The sequence below is a fragment of the Lactuca sativa genome, chromosome 2 (assembly GCF_002870075.4).
Source record: "Lactuca sativa cultivar Salinas chromosome 2, Lsat_Salinas_v11, whole genome shotgun sequence".
Taxonomy (NCBI): domain Eukaryota; kingdom Viridiplantae; phylum Streptophyta; class Magnoliopsida; order Asterales; family Asteraceae; genus Lactuca; species Lactuca sativa.
The window spans coordinates 230,946,800-230,968,910 of NC_056624.2; the positions used below are offsets into that span (position 1 = coordinate 230,946,800).

At 31.9% G+C, this 22,111-nt stretch overlaps 2 protein-coding genes and 1 non-coding gene across 3 annotated transcripts; 1 reads left to right on the forward strand and 2 right to left on the reverse strand.

The window, feature by feature from the left end:
- Positions 1 to 3,189: 3,189 nt before the first annotated feature.
- Positions 3,190 to 3,810, reverse strand: LOC128132499 (uncharacterized). The gene has a single exon (XM_052769105.1). The coding sequence runs from the start codon at positions 3,808 to 3,810 to the stop codon at positions 3,190 to 3,192; it is 621 nt and encodes a 206-aa protein (XP_052625065.1).
- Positions 3,811 to 5,813: 2,003 nt separating this feature from the next.
- On the reverse strand, positions 5,814 to 5,916 carry LOC111896313 (U6 spliceosomal RNA). Its single transcript, XR_002851864.1, has one exon. It is a non-coding gene; the product is annotated as a U6 spliceosomal RNA (small nuclear RNA).
- A 3,613-nt stretch (positions 5,917 to 9,529) lies between these two features.
- LOC111896296 (uncharacterized) lies at positions 9,530 to 10,735 on the forward strand. Its single transcript, XM_023892300.2, has 3 exons — positions 9,530 to 9,712; positions 9,807 to 10,133; positions 10,420 to 10,735. The coding sequence occupies exons 1-3, from the start codon at positions 9,637 to 9,639 to the stop codon at positions 10,527 to 10,529; spliced, it is 513 nt and encodes a 170-aa protein (XP_023748068.1). The 5' UTR covers positions 9,530 to 9,636; the 3' UTR covers positions 10,530 to 10,735.
- Positions 10,736 to 22,111: the final 11,376 nt, after the last annotated feature.

Below are 22,111 nucleotides of genomic sequence, written 5' to 3' on the forward strand. Positions count from 1 at the left end.
AAAGAAGTTTGTGGATATGGAGGTTTTTGGGAGGGGTATTGTGGATGTTGAGGTCTCATCAAAATGTTTGGTGGATTTTGCTTTGGTGGATAAGGGTTGTTTTGGTTATTCCTCCAATTTGGGTTGAAATTGTTTTGAAATCCCATGGGTCTTGGTTGATCTTGATATCTGCCCATTGCATTCACATCTTCCGGTTCACTTCCAAGTGTGGGACACTTATCCGTATAATGGCCCGTCATTGCACAAATACCACATACCATCAATTGTTGACCACTTCCCACCACCATTTGACTTAACACATTAGTCAAATCCAAGAGCTTTGATTCCAAGTGTTGAGTGTTGCTAACTTCACCAACCACTTGTGTAGAATTTCTCTTCATGTCATTTCGAGTCCCAAAATTCCTTTGATTTTGAGAAATGGTACCAAAAAGTAATCGGATTTCGTGAGGGGTTTTGTTGAAGATGTCACCACCACTTGAAGCATTAATCATCCTCCGATCTTTTTCATTCATACCCTCATAAAATTGTTGAAGAAGTAGTTGTTCGGGTATATTGTGTTGAGGACAACTTGTACACAAATTATTGAAGCGCTCCCAAAAATCATGAAATGTTTCATTTTCCCCTTGACGAATCCCCAAAATGTCACTTCGTTGGCTTGATATCCGGGAGGTGGGATAGAATTTGCTATTGAAGGCCTTGAGTAACTCTCCCCATGTGTGAATAGATCCCGGTGGTAAGTTGAATAACCACTCTTTAGCTTTGTCTTCCAAGGTGAGCGGGAATGCGGTTAACTTGAAATCATCCAATGTCACATTATCGGGCAACATGCTAACACATATCATATGAAAGGACTTCAAATTCTTTTGAGGGTTTTCTCTATCCAAACCATGGAACTTGGTAAGTTGATGGATGAAACTTGACTTCAATTCAATCCCTTGGCGGTTTGCGGGATAAACAATAGCAAGAGGTGTGTGAGTAACATCCGTTTCCATCATTTGTCTAAGTGTCAACTCTTGAGGGGGATTGGGTGGAAAGGGGTTGTTGGGATTTTGTTGCAAGTAATTGGGATGTTGTTGGTAAGGTGGATATGGGTATTGTTGGGGATTGTAGATTGGTGGTGGATAAGGTTGGTAGTTAGGGTATTGGTTGTAAGGAGGTTGTTGTTGTGGGTACATTGGGTTTTGGTACATTGGAGGGTGTTGGTAATTGGGTTGATTTGGGTAATGTACTTGTTGAACTTGAAAAGCATTGTTTTGAGGTTGGTTGTTTTGGTGGAAGTGTTGGTTTTGTAGTTGTGGTGGTGGTTGATAATTGGGTTGGTTTTGAGGAGGGGCTTGATTCCAAGGTGGCATATCAATGAGAGGTTCTTGTGGTTGTTGTCTTGGTTGATGGGGTGGGGTATTGGCATCTTGATTGATTGGGTTTGGGTTGGGATTGTGAGGTGGAGTGTGATTCATGGCTATTTGGTTTTCAAACGGAATGTCTTCAAAGGAATGACCAACAATTGGAGAATTCGGCTCGGTGTCGGTATCACTTGAAGTATGAACTTGATCTTCTATGTTGATTAGTGGAGAAGAGGAAGAAGTTTGAACTAGTTGTTGTTGCTTTGCTTGTTTGGCTAACTTTTTCAACCTTTTTGCTTCTCTTTCAATTTCCGGATTGTAAAGTAGTTCACCGGTTCTTGTAGACCTAGGCATAAACAATCAAATAACAATAACCAATTTCCCCGGCAACGGCGCTAAAACTTGGTGGGATGTCAAGCCCACCAAGCAAATTACACCCTTTGATTGCTAAATAAACGTAATATAATGGTAAAAAGGGGTATTGATCCTCAGGGAAATGGTTGTATTCAATCACCAATGCAATCTAATAGAACTAATGAAATTTAAACTAACTAACTACAATTAAACTAAAAGGGGGGGTTGTTTGATTACTTGAAAACTAAAATAATTGAATAACTAAAAACCTTGTAATTAAGCAAGTTGATGAGATGCTCAAAGGTTGGAAATAATTGGTTAACTAAGGCAATTCAACTCAATGAACATTTGTGTGTTTATCATTAGGATCTAATACAAAGCTTATCCTTCATCCCAAATTGGTTATAGCAATCATGAAGCATGATATGCCAAGATTCCTCATAAGTAGTATGGAGGTTGGGGAAGCCCAATCATCAATAAAAGTAACAACATACTTCTTGTTTCCAAGGGAATGTGTTGCATGGAAATCACATAAATCACTATGTATAAGATCTAACACCTTGCTTTCCCTAACATCTTTGAAAGGTTGTCTAGTGATTTTAGTTAGCATGCATGTTTTACATTTTTCATTATTTTGCATATCAAAAGCAGGAATTAAACTCATTTTATACATGTCTTTTAATCTCTTGTAATGAATATGCCCTAGCCTAGCATGCCATAATTCAGATTTATGAAAATTATTGATAGTACTACTAAAAGGTATGCAAACAGAATTATCACTAAAAGGATAACTAATATTAAGCCTAATCATTCCATTACATATATAGCCAAATCCCATAAAAGAACCATGTTTTGACAAGATATACTTGTCACTTTCTAACACTTGTTTGTAACCAGAATTATTTAGTACAATTTCAGACACGAGATTCTTATGAATCCTTGGAACATATAAAACATTGTTCAAACACAAACATTTCCCAGAAGTAAAAGTAAGTAAAACAGATCATATGCCATTGATTGGTTCAGTTGCAACATTTCCCATCTTCACAACAAATACATCTTCAATTGGTTGAAAGTCCTTGAACCAATATAGATCTTTGCAAACATGACTTGTTGCTCCTGAATCAACCCACCATGCAACTTTATCATCCTGCACATAAAATGCTTCAGAAATCACAGAAATATAATTCTGAATATATTTAGAATTCTGCAATGAAACAGAAATCTGACCTTGTGGCTTTTCTGGATCCTTGGATCCACTTGGTCCAGCACCATCCTTATTCACTTTGCGAAGACGACAATCTTTCTTGAAGTGACCCGGTTTGATACAATTCCAACAAACCAACTTAGCCTTCTTGTTGGAAGACTTGTCATCCTATCCTTTAAACTTCCTTTTTCCATTAGACTTCTTAGGATTCTTTGAACTTTCTCCTTCCACCATGTTCACAGAAGAGGAACCAACTTGGTTCTTGCCTTTAGGATTGTTATCAAGTTATTGAGTCCTTAAGGAATCTTCAATATGTAAATGACTTGCAAGTTGAGTCAAAGTTAATTCCTCTTTGTTATGTTTCAGATTATGTTTAAAATCTTTCCAGGAAGAGGGCAGTTTGTCAATTATCACAGCCACATAAATGGCTTCATCCATTTTCAGATCGTGTTGAGCAAACTGTCCTAGGATCCTTAACATTTCATGGAACTGTTCCATAACAGGCCTGGAGTCAATCATCTTGTAACCTATAAAGTTACTGACAAGAAACTTCTTGTTAGAAGCATCTTCAGCCATGTATTTGGATTCAAGAGAATCCCACAGTTCTTTTGCAAATTCGAAATTTTGATAGATATCAAAAAGAGAGTAAGACATACCATTGAGAATATGACCACAACATATGTAATTATCATTTTCCCACTTTGATCTCCTTCTTGTTGCCTCCAAAGGTTCATCTTCAACAGATTCCGGTAAGACTGGCATGGGTGTACTCAGAACATACACCACTTTCAGAGTGGTAAGGAGAAAGTGCATCTTCTTCTGCCATCTACGAAAATCTTGCCCTTCAAACTTGTTCAATTTGTCAAACTTGCTTGTCATATCCTTCACAGAATCACCACTTGCCATGATTACAGAATACTTCAATTTTTATTAGAAAATAGGGGATGAATAGATTGCTTGGATTCTCTGAAAGTCATGATTCACTATCAAATTGAAGTATTTCGATGGTACAGATCAAACACTCAATTGGATGAAATTCAGAGAACGAAATCTGAGAATGTATGAGAAAATGTTCTTCAAGATGTACCACAAAAATGACCAAAAAACGGATATATCATTCTTGTCTGAAAACTGTCAGTAGACAGTTACAAACTGTCATAAAACTACCAAACCTGTCATTAAACGGATCTCAGGGAAAAAGGGTCAACTTTCTCAATTGGGTCTGCCCCTTGGACCCCGCCAGGGGCTGCCACCCCTAGGACCCCGCTCCCAGGGGCACTGCCCCCGGACCCCCGTTCATTTAGGGGTTTCGCCCCTAAATAACAATGTACTTTGAATCTTGAAAAACTCGAACAAGTGTGCACTCATACACCATCCTAACTTGTTCAATATTCAACAAGATCATTTTTGGTCAATAAATTTAATCATATTCACTTAAATAATATTGATGATATAAAATCACCAGCATATAGTTTTCACAAATACAAATACATTGTTAAAATAACATTAGAAATGTTCAATTATAAAGTAATTAGACCCCTTTCCACTTTCATTTTAGGCACCATTTTATCTCAATGACCTATATTCATAATTATGATGAATCCACATATCTATTCAAGTTGGGCTTTCTTTTCTTAAAATAAATAAAATTAAAGTGTCTTATTAGTTATAGAAGATATATAGTTTTCTACAATAATAAAACTATATAAAAAAATTCGGACAAACCTTATCCAAAATACAAGGTTGGAGATGTGAACTATGATTGCAGTTTTTTTAAATACATAAAAATATAATAGCATAAATTTATAGTTAAAATGATAAATAACCGCATTTAAAGAAATATAAAACTAAATATATATTGAATTTAAATGGGTTGGCGGATTGAAAAAATATTGATAACTTTTTATCGAACCCAACCCATTTAATTAAACAGGGTAGACGGTCTGTCAATTTAACTTAAATAAGTCAAAAATCTCAATCCAACGCATTAATTTTTTATTAAGTTTTGATTGGTTTGACAGATTGAATTGATTTTTTACCGTTTCAAATAAATAAAAATAAATTAAATAGTCTCATATTCTTTCTTCTAATCCATAAAACACTTTCTAATTGAGGGATTGAATGGACTGGGACGCCCAACTTAATGTTAACTAAACAATGATTTGATAATTAAATGAAAGATTCAAATGGAGCGGATCATCACTTGATAGTTTTTATCAAGGTTATAAAAACCGTTTAACGGTAGCTTGTCGATTGACTGATATTAAGGGATTAATCGGTTTTGACGGAGATTAATCGGGGACCACAGATTATTAATAAAATATTAAAAATTAATCAAATATTAATATATCTTAAGAAAAACAAGTACTTCAAAATTAGAAAATAAGAAAATTTATAATTTGAAAATTTAATAAATACGAAAATATGAACATTTTTGTATAATATTTGAAATTTTGAAATTTTGAAAATTTTGTAGTAAAAAAATTTGATTTTTATTTTTATTTTTTTTATTTTTTTCAACTTTTGTTGACTGATGAATTCCGCCAAGACCGATTAATCCCTCCAAACCCGATTAATCATAAATTTCCGATTAATACTCTAATCCTCGACGGTTGGAGAACGCCAAACGATTAATCGCCGATTAATCCCGATTTCTGCAATCATGGTTTTATATACGCGTCAAGTGAGAATTGTCTGTCCCGCATTCCGAGAAAAATTGTTAACCAATTAAGTTTAGTAGATTTGCTATAAGTCTATGACAACGATTTGTTTTTTCCTTAACACAACTTATTTGACATTAATATACTTTTTTTAAGAAAATTTTTTAATTAATACATTTTAGTTATTATCGTACAACGAATGAGAAAGCAAACGGACAAAAAGTTGCGCCGCTAAACCTTTTTGTATGAAAAAATTTGGACAATTTCTTGATTTGTGCGTGTTAGCCTTGCGCATGGGTCATGCTAATCTTCTCTGTATCGTTCCAATTTTATCGGATGTCCCCGAAGGAACAAATAATAAATAGGGTTATCACTGTTTTTTAAAAACAAACTTTTCAAAACGTCTTAAAATCAACAAACTTTTAAATTTTTTTACAAATTTGATCAGAATTTAAAATTTGGTACTAATTCTCCACACATTTAGTTTTTTTTTTCCCAATTTATTTTCCTACGACTTCCTTTTAGACTTTTTGTAATGGACATGTTTTTTCCAACTTTAAATAAAAAACTTTTACAAAATTTATTTAACTTTTATTTTCCAGCTTTTGTATTTCCTCATACACATTAGCAAACCAATTTTTCTCGATTATTATGTAACATTTTAATTTGATGATAAAAAACAATTTAAATTAGTTTATGATTAATCTTTGTTTTATTATTTTTCTTATTTTAAATCATATTTGTTATTTCATTAACATATTATATTTAACATATAGTTTGAATTTGTTGTTATATACGACCATTGTTAGTTTTGAGTCACAACTTTTAAATAATTTATATACATAAATTATTAATTTACAAATTAACAATATAAATGTTGTTTTTAAAATTGACAATGATTACATATAACAACATATTAAAATTATAAATCAAATATATTAAAACTATAAATCATGTTAATGTAATAAAAAAACGATTTAAAGTAAGAGGAAACAGATTAATCGTAAAAGAATTTAAATTATGTATTTTTTTATTTCATAAAATCCAACAACCACACACTCTTCAAAATAGGAAATAAAGAAAAAAAAAAAAAAGATTTGCTAATGTAATATAATTTCCAACTTTCGTTTGAGTTTCATCGTACAAATCGGTTCATACACGCCTGCCTAATTAAGACGGATGAGCCCAAGGGGTACGGCCAATCACATCCTTACAAACGTGTCGAATAATAATTGGCTATGCTCCACAAATTAACAGTCAACGAAGACCATTTTGACAAAGCAAATCGAGTAGATTTCTCGTAATCAACATTTTCTAATTCTAATTTATTATAAAAATTTATCTAATACGTATTTATTTCTCTATAACAATAATATACATTATATAATACGCTTGTCCAACTTTTATACGACAAAAGAGAATATACAAATGCAATGATGTCCAATATTACATTAAAAATGGTAAAATGAATGGATTAAACATGTTCAACAAGTCGAAATATATAATTAGAACATGTGGTTTTGGGTCCATAAAAGTTTTAGTATTTGAATAATAATCCAATCTTTTAAAACAAATGATTAATGAAATGTGAAAAATTGAATACAATCAGGACGGCTTTAGCCTCACTCAATCGTTTGTCAAGTTTTTTCAAAAAAATAAATAAATAAATAAATGATAAAATTGCAAAAATGGTCCCTGTGGTATGCAAAATTTTGGGGTTTTAGTCCAAACAGTGATTTTTTTGGTTTTGTAGTCCTTTTGGAGTGGTTTGTATGTAAAAATGGTCCCTCCGAAAATTGAAATGACTATAATACCCTTGGGGTATTTATTTTTCATTTTTCTTTCATTATTCTTAAAATTTAATATTTATTTATTTATTTTAACAATTAAAAAAATAAAAAGGGCCCACCTCTCTCTCTCTCTCTCTCTCTCTCGATTTCTAAAACCAGGTCCTGCCTTGAACACGAACGATCGGGGATGGACACGAACGAAACTAGTCAAAAAATCGAGGGCACCGGTGGGGGTCAAACAGATCGCGGCGAGGGGAGAAGGAGTTCGTCGAGACCGACGATTCCTCCTTGGCCTTATTGATTTCAGCGTGGGTAGCCACATATCGAGGAAGGTGAAGTAATTGCAGTCGATGACAATTTTGGTGTGGCCGGTAAATACCGAGGAGGGGAAAGGATTTGATATCTATCGAGCTTTCCTTGGTCCTCTCACCTGTTCGCTGGCAACAATAAACCGGGAGAAACAAAACAACTGAAACTTTCGACATTTAGGGGTGTTTGGTAGCTCCAATCGACTAAAAAGAATGAAGAAGGGGTAGGTTTTCGTTGGTGAACTATGAATGAGAAAGGGAGGTGGAGGCAGCGGTCGTCGTTTATGGTGGTGAGGGAGGCTGCTCCAGCGGCTTCCCTTGGTTTCCTTCGTGCTGATCCAGTAGCGCACAAGCAGAAGAAAATCCGCAGCAGCAGCTGGGGGTGTTTGTGGTGGTGAGGGAGGCTGCTCCAGCTCTCTCTCTCTCTCTCTCTCTCTCTCTCTCTCTCTCTCTTCGTCATCACATATTCTTCATCTGTACACATTTCATATATATAAACACTAAAAATTTAGAAAACGCACACATAATGGACTTTCAACTTAAAGGAATACATATATCACCCAGATACTTATGTGATTCCGATTCCAAAACCTTACATAATTTACCCTGTTTTGATTTCCCCCAAATCCATATAGACCCATCGATTCCGACAGTTGCATAAACAACACCATATGCAAATGGAGCAACTTCTAGGGTTCTAATGGATTCAGATCTTCATAATCAACGGCAACAACAACATCAACATTAATTGCAACAGCAGGGGCAGGGTCAACAAACTATGAACTCCGGTTTGACGCGATACAGATCAACACCAAGTTCGTATTTCTCAAATTTGATAAACAGTGACATGTATGAAGACGAAGATGCTGACTCATTCTTCAACCCTCGGGCATAATACCCCGAAAAGGAACGCATTTTATCGAGATTCATCTCCAGGGATGGTGATAATTCAAGCTCTCATCAGAATATATGTCAAATTCGGGGAAACGACCCCCCCCCCCCCAATTTATGGATCCTATAAAGCAAGAACGAGCGAGATCCATGGATCAATTTGGAACTGATGATGGCAGTGTACCATATTTATCAAAGGGGTTTGAAAATCGAATGGCTTTCTCATTAGTTTCACATTCATCTTTGATACCATTGTCTCTTATCCCTGAAAACGAAGGCAAAACCATGGGAATGAGTGGTGCTTGTGTACACAACAATGGAGGTTTTGGTCAAGCTCATCCAAGAGCTACTGGCTATGGCTTCCCTGGTAGTTCTTACAGAGCTTGGAGAAAGCGATCAAAGACACGCCCTTCTAGGAGAGAGAGAGAGAGAGAGAGAGAGAGAGAGAGAGAGAAAGAGAAAGAGAAAGAGAGAGAGAGAGAGGTGGGCCCTTTTTTATTTTTTTTAATTGTTAAAATAAATAAATAAATATTAAATTTTAAGAATAATGAAAGAAAAATGAAAAATAAATACCCCAAGGATATTATAGTCATTTCAGTTTTCAGAGGGACCATTTTCATATACAAACCACTCCAAAAGGACTACGAAACCAAAAAAGTCACTGTTTGGACTAAAACCTCAAAATTTTGCATACCATAGGGACATTTTTGCAATTTTGTCTAAATAAATAAATAATAATAAATAAGAAATTCTAAGGTTAGAGATAAGCTATATGGTAAACTAATAAAAACAATATTTAGTTGTTTTCTTGCAATTTTTTTGTTAACTCAACTAAAAATCAAAGATAAACAAAAGTCTCTTTTTAGTTAAATAATTTCCACAGACCAAGAAATTAAGGTATGAAGGCAGATTAATTCGCCATAAATGGTGGAACCTAAACAAAGGCTTAGTAATATAAATAGGTACCATAGGAACACCCAAACTCAACCATTATCAATTCAGAAAATTGTATCGATTTCTTTTTATAGTAAGTATTCGCTAGGAATTCGTAGCTTTTATCTGGTTCACAAAATTCTTATATCCATGGATTTTCTGAATTTTGTCAAAAGTTTTTTGGTCTATATAGCTATCTTCACTTTCTCGTTTCAAGTCACACTAGGTAAATACAATATATTCTGTTGAGGTTTAATTTTAATATAAAGATCATCGTTTATGGTAAAAATATTAAATAAAGTATGAAAATTTGTATGTAGGAAGCATTGAATGTGAGAATTTGAACAAGGACTCATGTGCATTTGCCGTATCATCAAGTGGAAAGCGATGTGTGCTTGAGAAGAATGTCCGAAGGAGCGGAGAGGAGGTCTTTGTTTGCAGTACCTCACAAATAGATACTAACAAGTTAGCAAGTTGGATAGAAACTGATGAATGCCTAGATGCATGTGGGCTTGACCGTAACATCCTAGGGATCTCCTCTGACTCCCTTCTTGAGTCTCGGTTCATGCAAAAACTTTGCTCAACTCAATGTTACAATGGTTGTCCGAATATTGTTGATCTATACTTCAATCTTGCTGCCGGTGAAGGTAACACTCTCTTTATTGGTTTTTCGGTTAAGTGTTATAGAAAATGTTGTCTACATAAATTATGTTTAAAAATATTTTAGGAAATCATGACATAATTGTGAAACGAAGAAATTTTTTTATCGGAAATTAAGACTTAACGAGCAAAGTCTTAGTTTCGTAACTTTCTCATTATAGTAGGTCGATGTTTCTACATTCAACAAAATAAAATAACACTCAAATAATCTTGACTTCATTGAGTATTGACAATATTCGATCAAATTTGTATTTATGTTTATTATATGTAAAGGTGTATATTTACCAAGCTTATGTCAAGCACAAGGGGATAGCAAGAGGAGAGGGATGAGCGAGATAAGGACCACGGGATATGTTGGCGCACCTGGACCATGGTGCCCGTGAAATTTATGGTTGATGGTTCCCCGACAATAGCCCCATCCCATGTTGTCCCTTCAATACTATAATAGAATGATCCTTGTTTTTAGATGTGTGAGATATATGTGTATTATCCAGTTATCTTCAAATAAGGATTGATCATCCAAGAATAAAGATTTGCAATTTCATCATGTATACATAACAGGAAAATTAACGAAGTTATTATTTTATTATGTTGTTTCTTGTTTGATAAGTAACATGTACCCCTTGTATCACAACAAGAAATATAGGCATTAGGGGCGACAGTATTAGAGACGACAGATAGTATTAGGGACGACACATGACAACATGTGTTTATGTTGTCGCTAAAAGCAACCCGTCGACGCTAAAGCGTCGTCTCTAATAGTGTACATCGGCAATCTGTGTGACTACGCCTAAAGCACATTGGCGATCCATCGTCTCTAATAATTTTATTAGGTTACGTTTTTTGTTGTGTATATTTGGTTTTCTAATATATATATATATATATATATATATATATATATATATATATATATATATATATATATATATATATAGAGAGAGAGAGAGAGAGAGAGAGAGAAAGAGAGTTAGGTTCAAATGTTTTTGACAACTATTGTGTGACTGAATGCACCAATAGGAATTGAGGAATAATTAAATAATTAAAAAATTGAATAAGGGTAATTATGTAACTTTAGAATGATAATTAAAATTAAATCCCTTAATTAATGGGAATTACCATAAAAATCTCTTTGACCAACTACTTAACCCTAGCCCTAAATCTAACTCATCATTGTTTCTAATCCACGGCTTCTGCTTCTTCTTCTACAATCAATCGATCGTTGGGTTGAAGGCAGTCAGGTTTATTTCTTAACTCATCTTCACGCCGATCATACCGTTGGCTTGTCTTCTCGTTGGAAGAAAGGTCCACTATTCTGTTCTTCCATCACTGCTAAGCTTTTCTCCCCCAAATTCCCCGGTTTCGATCTCTCATTGCTTCGAGTTCTCGAAATTGGACAATGGTACTCGTTATCTTTGGTTTCATTGTGGTCTGGCTTGGAAACTAGGGTTGAAGTTATAGCCATTGATGCCAATCATTGCCCCGGTTAGTCTGATTTGGATTTGATTCAATTCATTGCTCGTCACTTTTTTGATTTCAATTTCTCAATACATTCTGTTCATTATGATTTATACTTTGACTTCCAATTAAAAGTTATCAGTGGTGAACTATGCAACTGAATAACATGGTAATGTATTCTGGAGTCTGGACCATTTTGTTTGGGCAAGATGATTTACTAGTTAAGGTATAATTGATTTTGATTTTGGTTTTTTCGTCTCAAAGCTCTTGTTTAATATGCTTGAACTTTTGACAGTTTTCATTTTGACGTTTCTTTGACAGATAAATTGAAAAGTTTTGCTTGGTGATAGATTGAAGTTTTTTTTGAATAAACTGTAACTGGACCTGCTTCAAGCACTACTTGAATCCAAAAATTTAGCAACTTTATCCTTTCCCTCCATCTCTCCCTGCATATGTCAAATATGTAACTGATGCAAGTTCTTGAGTTTCTTGTATAGATTGATATGTAACATTTATATTCAAAAGTTTTGTTGTTTCTTTGATTCGAGTTATTCTTTTTGTATGTGGCGGGTGCAGTTATGTATCTATTCCGTGGTGATTTTGGGAACATGCTTTACACTGGTGATTTTCGTTGGGAAGTATCAAGTAAAATTTCAGAAATGGGAAAGAACATATTCATTTCCATCTAGGGAAGTTGCTGCTCACCAGGTGATGTTCTGTTGTTATTAGAGTAAATTACAAAAGTGGTAACTGAGTTTAGCTGATTTCTTGCAATTTTGATTCCAAAAAGTTTTTTCTTGCAATTTTGATCCTTACTTGAGTTTTCTATTAACTTTTTTCCCCTTGTTCCAAGTAAAATGATTATATTTTATTCTGCAAGAATAGTTTATTCTGTAAGAATATTTTTGTTGTATTCTGAAAGAATTGCAATTAATTATTTGTATGCTTAAGGTGCAGTTGTTAGGATGATGCAGGAATGATGAGGAAACTTATGAAAAAAAGATATATGATACTTCATTCTCAAAGAATGAAGAAAAACAACAATATTCTTTCAGAATTTCAAGATTCAACATCCAAAAACAGCAATATTGTTTTAGAATTCAAGAAGAAAACATGGCACACGATAGTATTCTAGCGGAATGTTGTTATTTTTTTTAAGAATGTTATTCATTTTTGTTTATATTCTTTTAGAATTTTTATAACTATATTAAAATGTATAAGACTTTTAGTCTCTAAGAATATGTATGAATTTGTATTTAAGTTCGGATGTATAAGAATATATTAAAATGTTTGTTATTTGAACATCTTATTCATGAATTTTGTTTTTCTTCAGTAATATTCTAACAAAAAAATATTCTGATAGAATAAAATCGGTAAAAATTGAAATTGAATTAATTAAAAGATTTAGATTTTTTAAAATTAGGAGAATTAATCATCCCTAAAAATCCAAAAATTTCCTTTTATAAATGTAGTTAATTGTCCAAAATACCCTTTTGATAAAAATTGTGTGATTATATGATACATGCTACCCTATTGTAATATCATAGACCCTCAGATCATGATTGTTGATTCTATTCATCCGATGGTCCAGATCTGTGCATTCTGGCACACAATAGTTACTAAAAACAATATAACCTAGCCCTATATATATATATATATATATATATATATATATATATATATATATATATATATATATATATATATATATATATATATATATATATATATATATATATATATATATATATATAGGGGAGAGTTCAATTGAGAAAAAAAAAATGTTGAGAATAGGGGAATCATTCTCAGCCAATCATTTATTTTTGCCGCAAAATCCTTCATTGTACCGGCGGAAATGGGAAACGAATGCACATGTGTTTTCCAACATAACATATTTCCTTAAACTATGCTAATCATTACCTTAATATATACAAAAACATAGTTTTTTTCGTTTTTTTTAAATTTTTATAAGTTATTTTTATCAAAAAATGATTTTAAATATACCAAAATTCATGATTTTTTATTCTCTACAAATAGACATCCATATTGATATAGTTTTAAGATAAAATAAAAAATTAATTTTTTTTATATTTTCAGCTATTGTTATTTATAAATGAATAAAAATGAATCAGGTTTTTACTACAGTACATTCGTTATTCAGTTATGAATAAAAACTATGATTATTTTTTTTTTTTACAATTTAAGTATCATTCATATATGAATATAGCATATAATAAACATAGTATATTCATATTTAAATATTAGACGATCCATTCACTTATGAATATTACATATTATATTCACTTGTGAATATTAGATGGTATATTCACTTATGAATATTAGATAATATTTTCATATCTGAATATTACATAGTATTACATGGTATATCACATGTGAATATTATATAGTATATTCATTTGTGAATATTAGATGATATATTCACTTATGAATATTACACAGTATATTCACATATGAATATTACAAGGTATTTTCACAAATATATATAATTTTTATATGTTATTCACATATGAATAACATACAGACTTGCATATTTGTTTTTTTGTTTTAATAATCATATACTGAGAAAACATATTCATATATGAATATAACGTGGTAATTTAGTTCATGCATTTCATCAAACAGTTGGAGTGCATATAATTTAACTTTTTTTTAAAATGTTAAAAACATGATATTTTGACCATTTAAATCTTACAAAAGAGTAGATTGATAGAGAATTATATGAAATTTAAAAAAAAAAAACGATTTGATATTTTTCTAACCTCAATTTTCAAGTTTTATTTGATAATCGATGTTGAATGAATGATATGAAGTGGATTTTTGTTGATTATCGATGATGTTGATCTAATAACGTTGGGAGTATAATTAATCATAGATGTTGAAGATCTGATCGTATTCAAGCATAATTGAAGGTTGAATTAAAAGAACCAAAAACGATTTTTTATTGTTAACTGTTGAATCGTGTTGATTATTGACGAAGATCGATGATTGATTAGCACCGGATGATGTTGATGGTGGTTTAATTGAAGAAATCTGAATGATTGTTGAAAGTTGGAGAAGAAATTTGGATGATGAACGATGAATGGGTTTGAACTACAAATATTTATTTGAGATTTAAGGTTGTTCTCATATTTACAAGTTTGTCACTGTATCTTTTTATGCTTGAATAAAATGAGTTTCTGAGAATGATTCTCCCATTCTCAACATTTTTTATTTTCTCAATTGAACCCACATCTCTCTCTCTCTCTCTCTCTCTCTCTCTATATATATATATATATATATATATATATATATATATATATATATATATATATATATATATATATATATATATATATATTGTGGATACACGTTTCTTGTTGTTATGATTATATCCTGATTTATTCAATATACGTTTTTTTACTGTTTATATTTAAGTTGCTCTAATTGTTTTTTTACTAAAATTATAGGTTTTCGGATGGATATGTTTCTACTATTATTTATTCATGTTTTCCTCTATGACACGCTCTATGTCTGCACATGTAGATCTTTTGTGTGACGCAATTCCTCTACCTTATTGAAGGCATACTCCTTTATTTTAATGAGATTCTTCGAATATGAATATGTTGTTGTTTGATAAATAGTCACATGAAAACGATATTTATTTTCACACAAACAATCACATATGTATGTAAAAGTAAAACAATTATACTTTAAATATTCAATGTATACAAGGATTTGATCATACATTTTTCTTAAAGCATTGAAGAGCATAACATGGAACATTAAAATGTTTTGTTTACAAAAGCAATTTAAAAGTATCTTCGATGGGATATGTTTTATTAATTATTAATTTTCAATCGATCATTCAATAAATGGCATTGAAATGAAAACCTATTTTGTTATTATTCACAACTACATAATTGATAAAAAAAAATAATAATACAGATATCCTATATGATGTGTGATTAAAAATAAAAATGAAAACTAAAGGAGTGCATATAAAATATTTCAAATCTCATATCCTAATAAATAAGTAGTTTTTGTCAAGTGGCAGTCTACTAGCCCCCAAATCTAATTTTCCCGTTCATTTTATGAAAGTGAATTACCGAATTTGCCCTTGCATTATGTAAGTTGCTCACTTTCGGTAAGTGATTTTCTCATTATACTCGGTTTTTCACTTTCAAATTTGAATTTTGAGTATTGATTATCAGAATCAACCGAGATATCATTTTGAAAGATATTTCATGATTTTAGTAAACTTAATATGTGAGAAATATTCTCCTTAATTTTCGAGATTTGATGGTTGATTAGCATTGGATCGACATAAATTGCGAAGGTAATCTCACTAAATCAATTCCAAAATCACCGAGATTGTTAATCTCTCTGTTTATATTATTCAATTTTGGAGCATTAGTAGAAAATTCAGATCATCCATATCGTTTTCACTGTGCATCGACTTGGAGGTTTTTTCGGTACATACGGAAGTTGCTAAAACGAGATGTCTACAAGTGGTGAGTATGTTGTTTCATTTTATTTTTTTGTTCATTTTGTTTTAGGAATTGATATGCTCTGAATTAAATTGTTTATGAGTTTTTGATACTGCACCCTAGGTGTTTGATAAAATGTCTGTGAGAATTGATATACTTAATAGTAGATAAAATATGATAACCTGACTCTCAGATGAGAATAAGGACTAGCTTGAGAAGGTCCATTTGAGATGAGTGAAATCAGGATGATGGTTAATCCAAATTTAATAAAGTCTAACATGATTTTTTTAGGTGATTATTTTACTGGTGGTGATGAAAATTAATGTGAGCCGTTGTATGGATGTCGGTGATGTAGCATATAAAGGGAACTATCAATGGATTATTGCAAATTCAGAATAATCAAAGATATACAACAGTCTATGTATTCTTTAGGTATGAGAAGAAAGTTTAACTTTCTGGCTTACTTTATGGTGGAAGATAATACATGTAACAGTTTGTATATTGTCCCTTGAATGTGAGCATATAAATAGGCATGATTTTTCCCTTCAAAGTTTTCAAAATCATGTAACAATTGGTATTCCATTTTTGTATATTAAAAAAAAATTGTTTTGGGTTTAATAATTGATGGGTTTGTGTACACAGGAGCATAAATGGTTGGAAAAAGTACGCCTTCTAGGAAGATGTTGGCATGATTCAACACTCGACCCTTTGAAATACATCATTAGAAGTTGAGCTTTTTTGTTTTAAAGACTTTTCCTTGCTACATTTTTACTTTTCAAGGTGGCTGGCAGGCCACAAGGGTGTGGTGGTCTAAGATTTTCAACAATGATTTCTTCTCTTAACAGAAGAAGTGCTTCCATTTATGTTTTTGTGTCCAAAATTATTCATGTATCTTGATACAAACTAATTTGTGCTGAAACGGTTTTTAATGGAGCACTAACACACATTGCTTTTAGTGTATACCTATATATTAAACCTAGGTAAAGAGAGTATGTAAGAATAGTCCAGATGTTCCAAAGAAGTTGAAGAATGTGAAAAAACTGTTATGAAAGATGTTGAAAAACATATGAGATCATCACATTGGATTTTTCTGTTGACAAGGTATTAATAAACAATCAAATTCATGTCATTTCATTCGATCCTTGATTTGGGGATTGGGGTTTATAAGGTTTATTAAATTAGATTTATAGGAGACTGAATACATCTCTGATTGTATTGGTGGAAAATTTTGAAGATGTATAAAGGAGAGAGAGAATATTGTCAAGAAAGATGACAAATCATCATCGTATAAGTTTTATTTATTTCTGTTATGATTTTATCCTATCGATTGCAATTTCCTCTTGTAAATTCCTTTTATAAATTGAGAGCTATAAGTCGAATTTGATTTTGAAAATCAAATTTCGATAAATTAGCAATCAAATCCCCTTATTTAATCGAGCTGATATACAAAATTATGATAATTTTTGAACCTTTATCCTACTTTTAAAAATATTATATAAATAAACCTCCATCAAACGTATTTCACATAAATAACTTCAATCTTCTTTTTTAAACCTCAATTGTACTCATATTCAGGAATACGATGCCTTCGTGTTATCTACTTTAGCATTAGAGCAACAACTATATACAACAAAGACAATAGCATAGTCATTTTTATAATAGAAGCCGCCGGTAGTTGTTTACAATTTTTAATCATATTTTGTGTCTTAGTGTTTAAATTGTTCATAATATTGTATTGTGCATTGGTAGCATGATTCAGTTTGTTGTTTGTCGGGTAATTGTAAAATTAAAGAAAGAACTTGATGAAGCCAGGACAATGTTGGAACAAGTTAAATTTGTTTGCAAATTTGGATATTAAACCCTACACTAAATGGATTTTTCATTTGAATTGTGCCAATGTTACACAAGATTCTATTATAACGTTGTAATTTGAAAATTTTATACATTTAAGATGATTTTCATTGAACTTTTTTCTTATTAAAACGTTGTACTTGAAAAATCACCCTAATTATAGCATTGCATCTTCAATATTTTTCTTATTTAAGATAATGTACTTTGAATAATCTACCAATTTATAGGATTGAAAGTTGATGTATATATGCATCACCAATTTATGATCATAAATTTACCAACATAAATCTATTATGAGATACAAAAGAAATGTTTGCAAAATTATTATTAAAAGGCTATATTTTTTATTATCGAAATTATTTTAATCTGACAACGATGTCATGTTATCAACAAAGGTTTCTGTATATATCTAAAATGGAAACTAATTACATGTTTTTTAGTGGACTTTTGTAGTTAAGTATAAGTTGTTTTTTAATACTTATTACTTAAAAATGACAACTAATGGACAAACGGAATTATTTTTTGTATTTTTAAAGTCTATATTATTTTACTTGGTTTCCACGGGTTTAAATTTGAACTTCCAAATACTTTTCTTATGAAAATTATTAACATTGCTTTCTTTCATATAAATTAAAGTTGAAGCCTATTCCAAATTGTTGAAAAAAGAGGTTCGTTCTTCAATTTAGTTTTTTTTTTAATGAATATGTTGCTTTTATACAATTCTAATACTTGAGTACTATTTGTTTATTTCTTTGTAAAAGTATGTTTACATTGACAGATACAAGTTTCTAGTTATGGATTGGAGAGGACATAGATAATGACTTGGATAGATGGGGAAATAGTCGTAGTAAGTGTTTCGAATCCCGAAATAAGAGTGGATGATGCAGAAATTTAGAAGAATGAAGTTTATGCAATTGATATAGTCACATGCACAGTAGATGGCAATTTTTTTTCTTCTGAGGGAATTGAAATTCAATATTCCATTCCATGACATCTTTGGTTGCTAATTGCCATGAGATTTTACATCGATTCTTCATGAAAATCCATGTAAAATAACTCATCAAGCTTTATCCGATAATTAACCCAATTATAAGGGCATTTATGTCTTTTTTACTTTTTTTTGGTGGGACAAAAGCTGAATTTTTATCCATGGTGTAATGATGTTGCAATGCATATAAAGTTAATGGTTGTTTTGATGCCAAATGGACCCGATCGAATAACCACTCATACACTTTTAAGAGGTGCAATCAACTAAAACAGTTGATGACCCTGAAATCAAAGCATGGTTAGGTTTACCTGTGAAGACCGAAAAGGAAGGTGGTGTCAAAAATAATAAAGGTAACGGAAAAACAACTTGTTGTATAAAGTTTCAAATTTGTTTTATTTCTTAGCTAAAGGTAGATCAGAAAATTAAGCATTTTTTTTTTGTTTTAAATATTTTTTGTTTTAGGAAAGCGAGCGAAAAGGGGGAAGGTGAGACAAATCGAATGAAGGAAGAAACATCAAATGATGGCCAAGAATGAAGATTTTGATATGTAATTTAATAATTGAAATACAATGGTAGCCAATGAGTTTTTTCGTAATTTATAACCAACTTTTTTGTAGCGTCTTTTACTCATTTTTAGTAAAATAACACTTCATTTATCATATTAATTAATTTATTTATAACTAGTAAAGAGGTCGCGGCTACGCCGCTTTTGGGGTAATCTGGAAAAAATCGACAAACTTTAAAAGATATGTGCTGAAATTGTAAATCACCATAAATAGGGGAGAAAGTCGACAACCCCTAAAATTAAATTTCAAAAGTGTACAACCAAAAAAATGGACACTGCCGGTGAAAATTCAAAAATGTTGTGGCAATAATGTTAAAGTTGCCAAAGTTGAGAAAATATGGTGACAAAATTCAAAAGAAAGTTTTTTTTTAATGTCAAAATGTAAAAGTTTTTAGTACAAAGACGAAAAGTGTCAAATTCATAAAAGATTTGTGGAAAAACCATCAAAAATGTAAAACTTTTGACTATAAGGACTAAAAGTGTCAAACTTACTAAAGTTTTGTGGCAAAAACCAAAAAATAGAAAAATTTAATGAAAACGCATAAATATAAAAGCTTGGAATTTAAGGGCGAAAAGTGTTAAATGCACCAAAGATTTGTGGTAAAAACCTAAAGGCCAAAAAGATACTATCAAAATTTAGATATTGACACAAAATACCCAAATATAGTTGAGGAACCATTTTTACCAAAAAATTTGTTAGTTTACTATTGCTAAAAATCATTTCCATAATATGTATATATTAATTATGTTTTGTATTTTTTTTTGTTTTAATTATACAATCAATTTTTTGATTGTTTTTAATTTTATCACGCGTGGGTTCCACGGGTTTTAAAACTAGTAGGTATGAATAAATGTTTAATTAATAGAAAAAAAAATCATTTGCATTGGAGAATAGTTTTATAGATAACTTTCTCCAGGTGATAAATAATTAAGTTTTTGTAATTTAATTATTATAGATGTGTTATCTGGAAGTCATGTGAACACAAGTTGTATGGTAATATTGATATATGTATTTTGTTGAAGACAACTAAATTATTGTAATATGGAGATTTTGAAAGTTTATCGGTGGTGGACACAACTATTTAAATTGACCTTTACATTTCAAAATATACCCTTATATAACACACACAAAGTAACTTAACCAAGTCAATTTGCAAAAATATGTAAATTTTCTTAAGTCGTTTGAAGTATAAGGGTGTATTTGGTAAAAGTAACTGTTGGCTGGAAGCGGTTAACGGGTAGCTGAAAGTGGGTAACGGGTAACATGTAGCTGGTAGCGGGAAGTTGTAGCTTTTATTTGTTATATAAATGTTTGACAAAAGTAGCTGGAAGCTTTTGAAATATATAAAATTACATAAAATGACAATTAATTAAAAATAAATAAATAAATAAATATATTTTTAAGGGTAATTATGGAAATTGATTTCAAAAGCTCAGTAGCGTTTTGTTAAACGCTACATGAAGTAGTTTTTAGATTTGGAGGGTTTGTTTAAACTAAAAGTTAAATGCTCGTACTGACAAACGAAACTTTTTGTTTAAACTATAGCGTTTTGTCAAAAATTAAAAGCTAGAATGTAACGACCCAATTTTTATGTCAAAAAATTCCATTTTTGATTAAGTGATTTGCAAAACATTTGTAACAAAATATCATCCGATCATATCATATAATAAAAACATGTCTCATATCTGAAAACCGAATCGTAAAACATAATAATGTCATAGTACAAATCCCAGAATATCTCATAGTGCGGAAAATAAAGAGTGTGTGTATGATGCGCCGCTACCGCGCCAGTTCATTCCCCTTTGCTGAAGAGGTACCTGAAACCAAAACTGAAAACTGTAAGCACGAAGCTTAGTGAGTTCCCCCATCATACCACATACCATACAATCACATCACACACATACTGCCAGACATTTCTGGGGTGCCCGACCTACCCGGTACGACCATTCTGGGGTGCCGACCTACCCGTACGTCCATTCTGGGGTGCCGTCTTACCCGTGTCAAGCCATTATGGGGCGCTGATCGACCCATGTCGAGCCATTCTAGGGTGCTGACTACCCTTCGGTCCTAACAACCGAACCTCGGGGACTATTTCACCCCTACTACTACTATCACATATATCATAGCATAATCTATTATCAGACATATCTGGGGTGTCCGACCTACCCTTCGGTCCTAACAACAGAATCTCGGGGACTATTCCCCCTCCTACTACCTCTATCTCATATAACATATCATGCTAGGAGCTAAGCATATCATAACATAGTGTTAGGCATATCTGGGGTGCCTAACCTACCCTTCGGTCCTAACAACCGAACTCTATCACTTTCACATATCATATCACGCTAGCATATAACATATCAGGTAGCAGCAACACAGATGAATATCACAAAGACAAACATCTAACATATGGTCCCTACTGGTGGGCCGGCATTGTGGCCGTAGACCCACCGCTACTAGAAGGTAACTCACCTTGTAGTAACTGCTGAACTGTGCGGGAAACCTCTGACTGCTGTCGCTACTGCTCTGGAAATCCTCCGGCTAAAATTCCCACAAAACACTTAGTCATACACTGCTAACTGTTCTTAGGGTAAAATGACCATTTTACCCCTGACCAA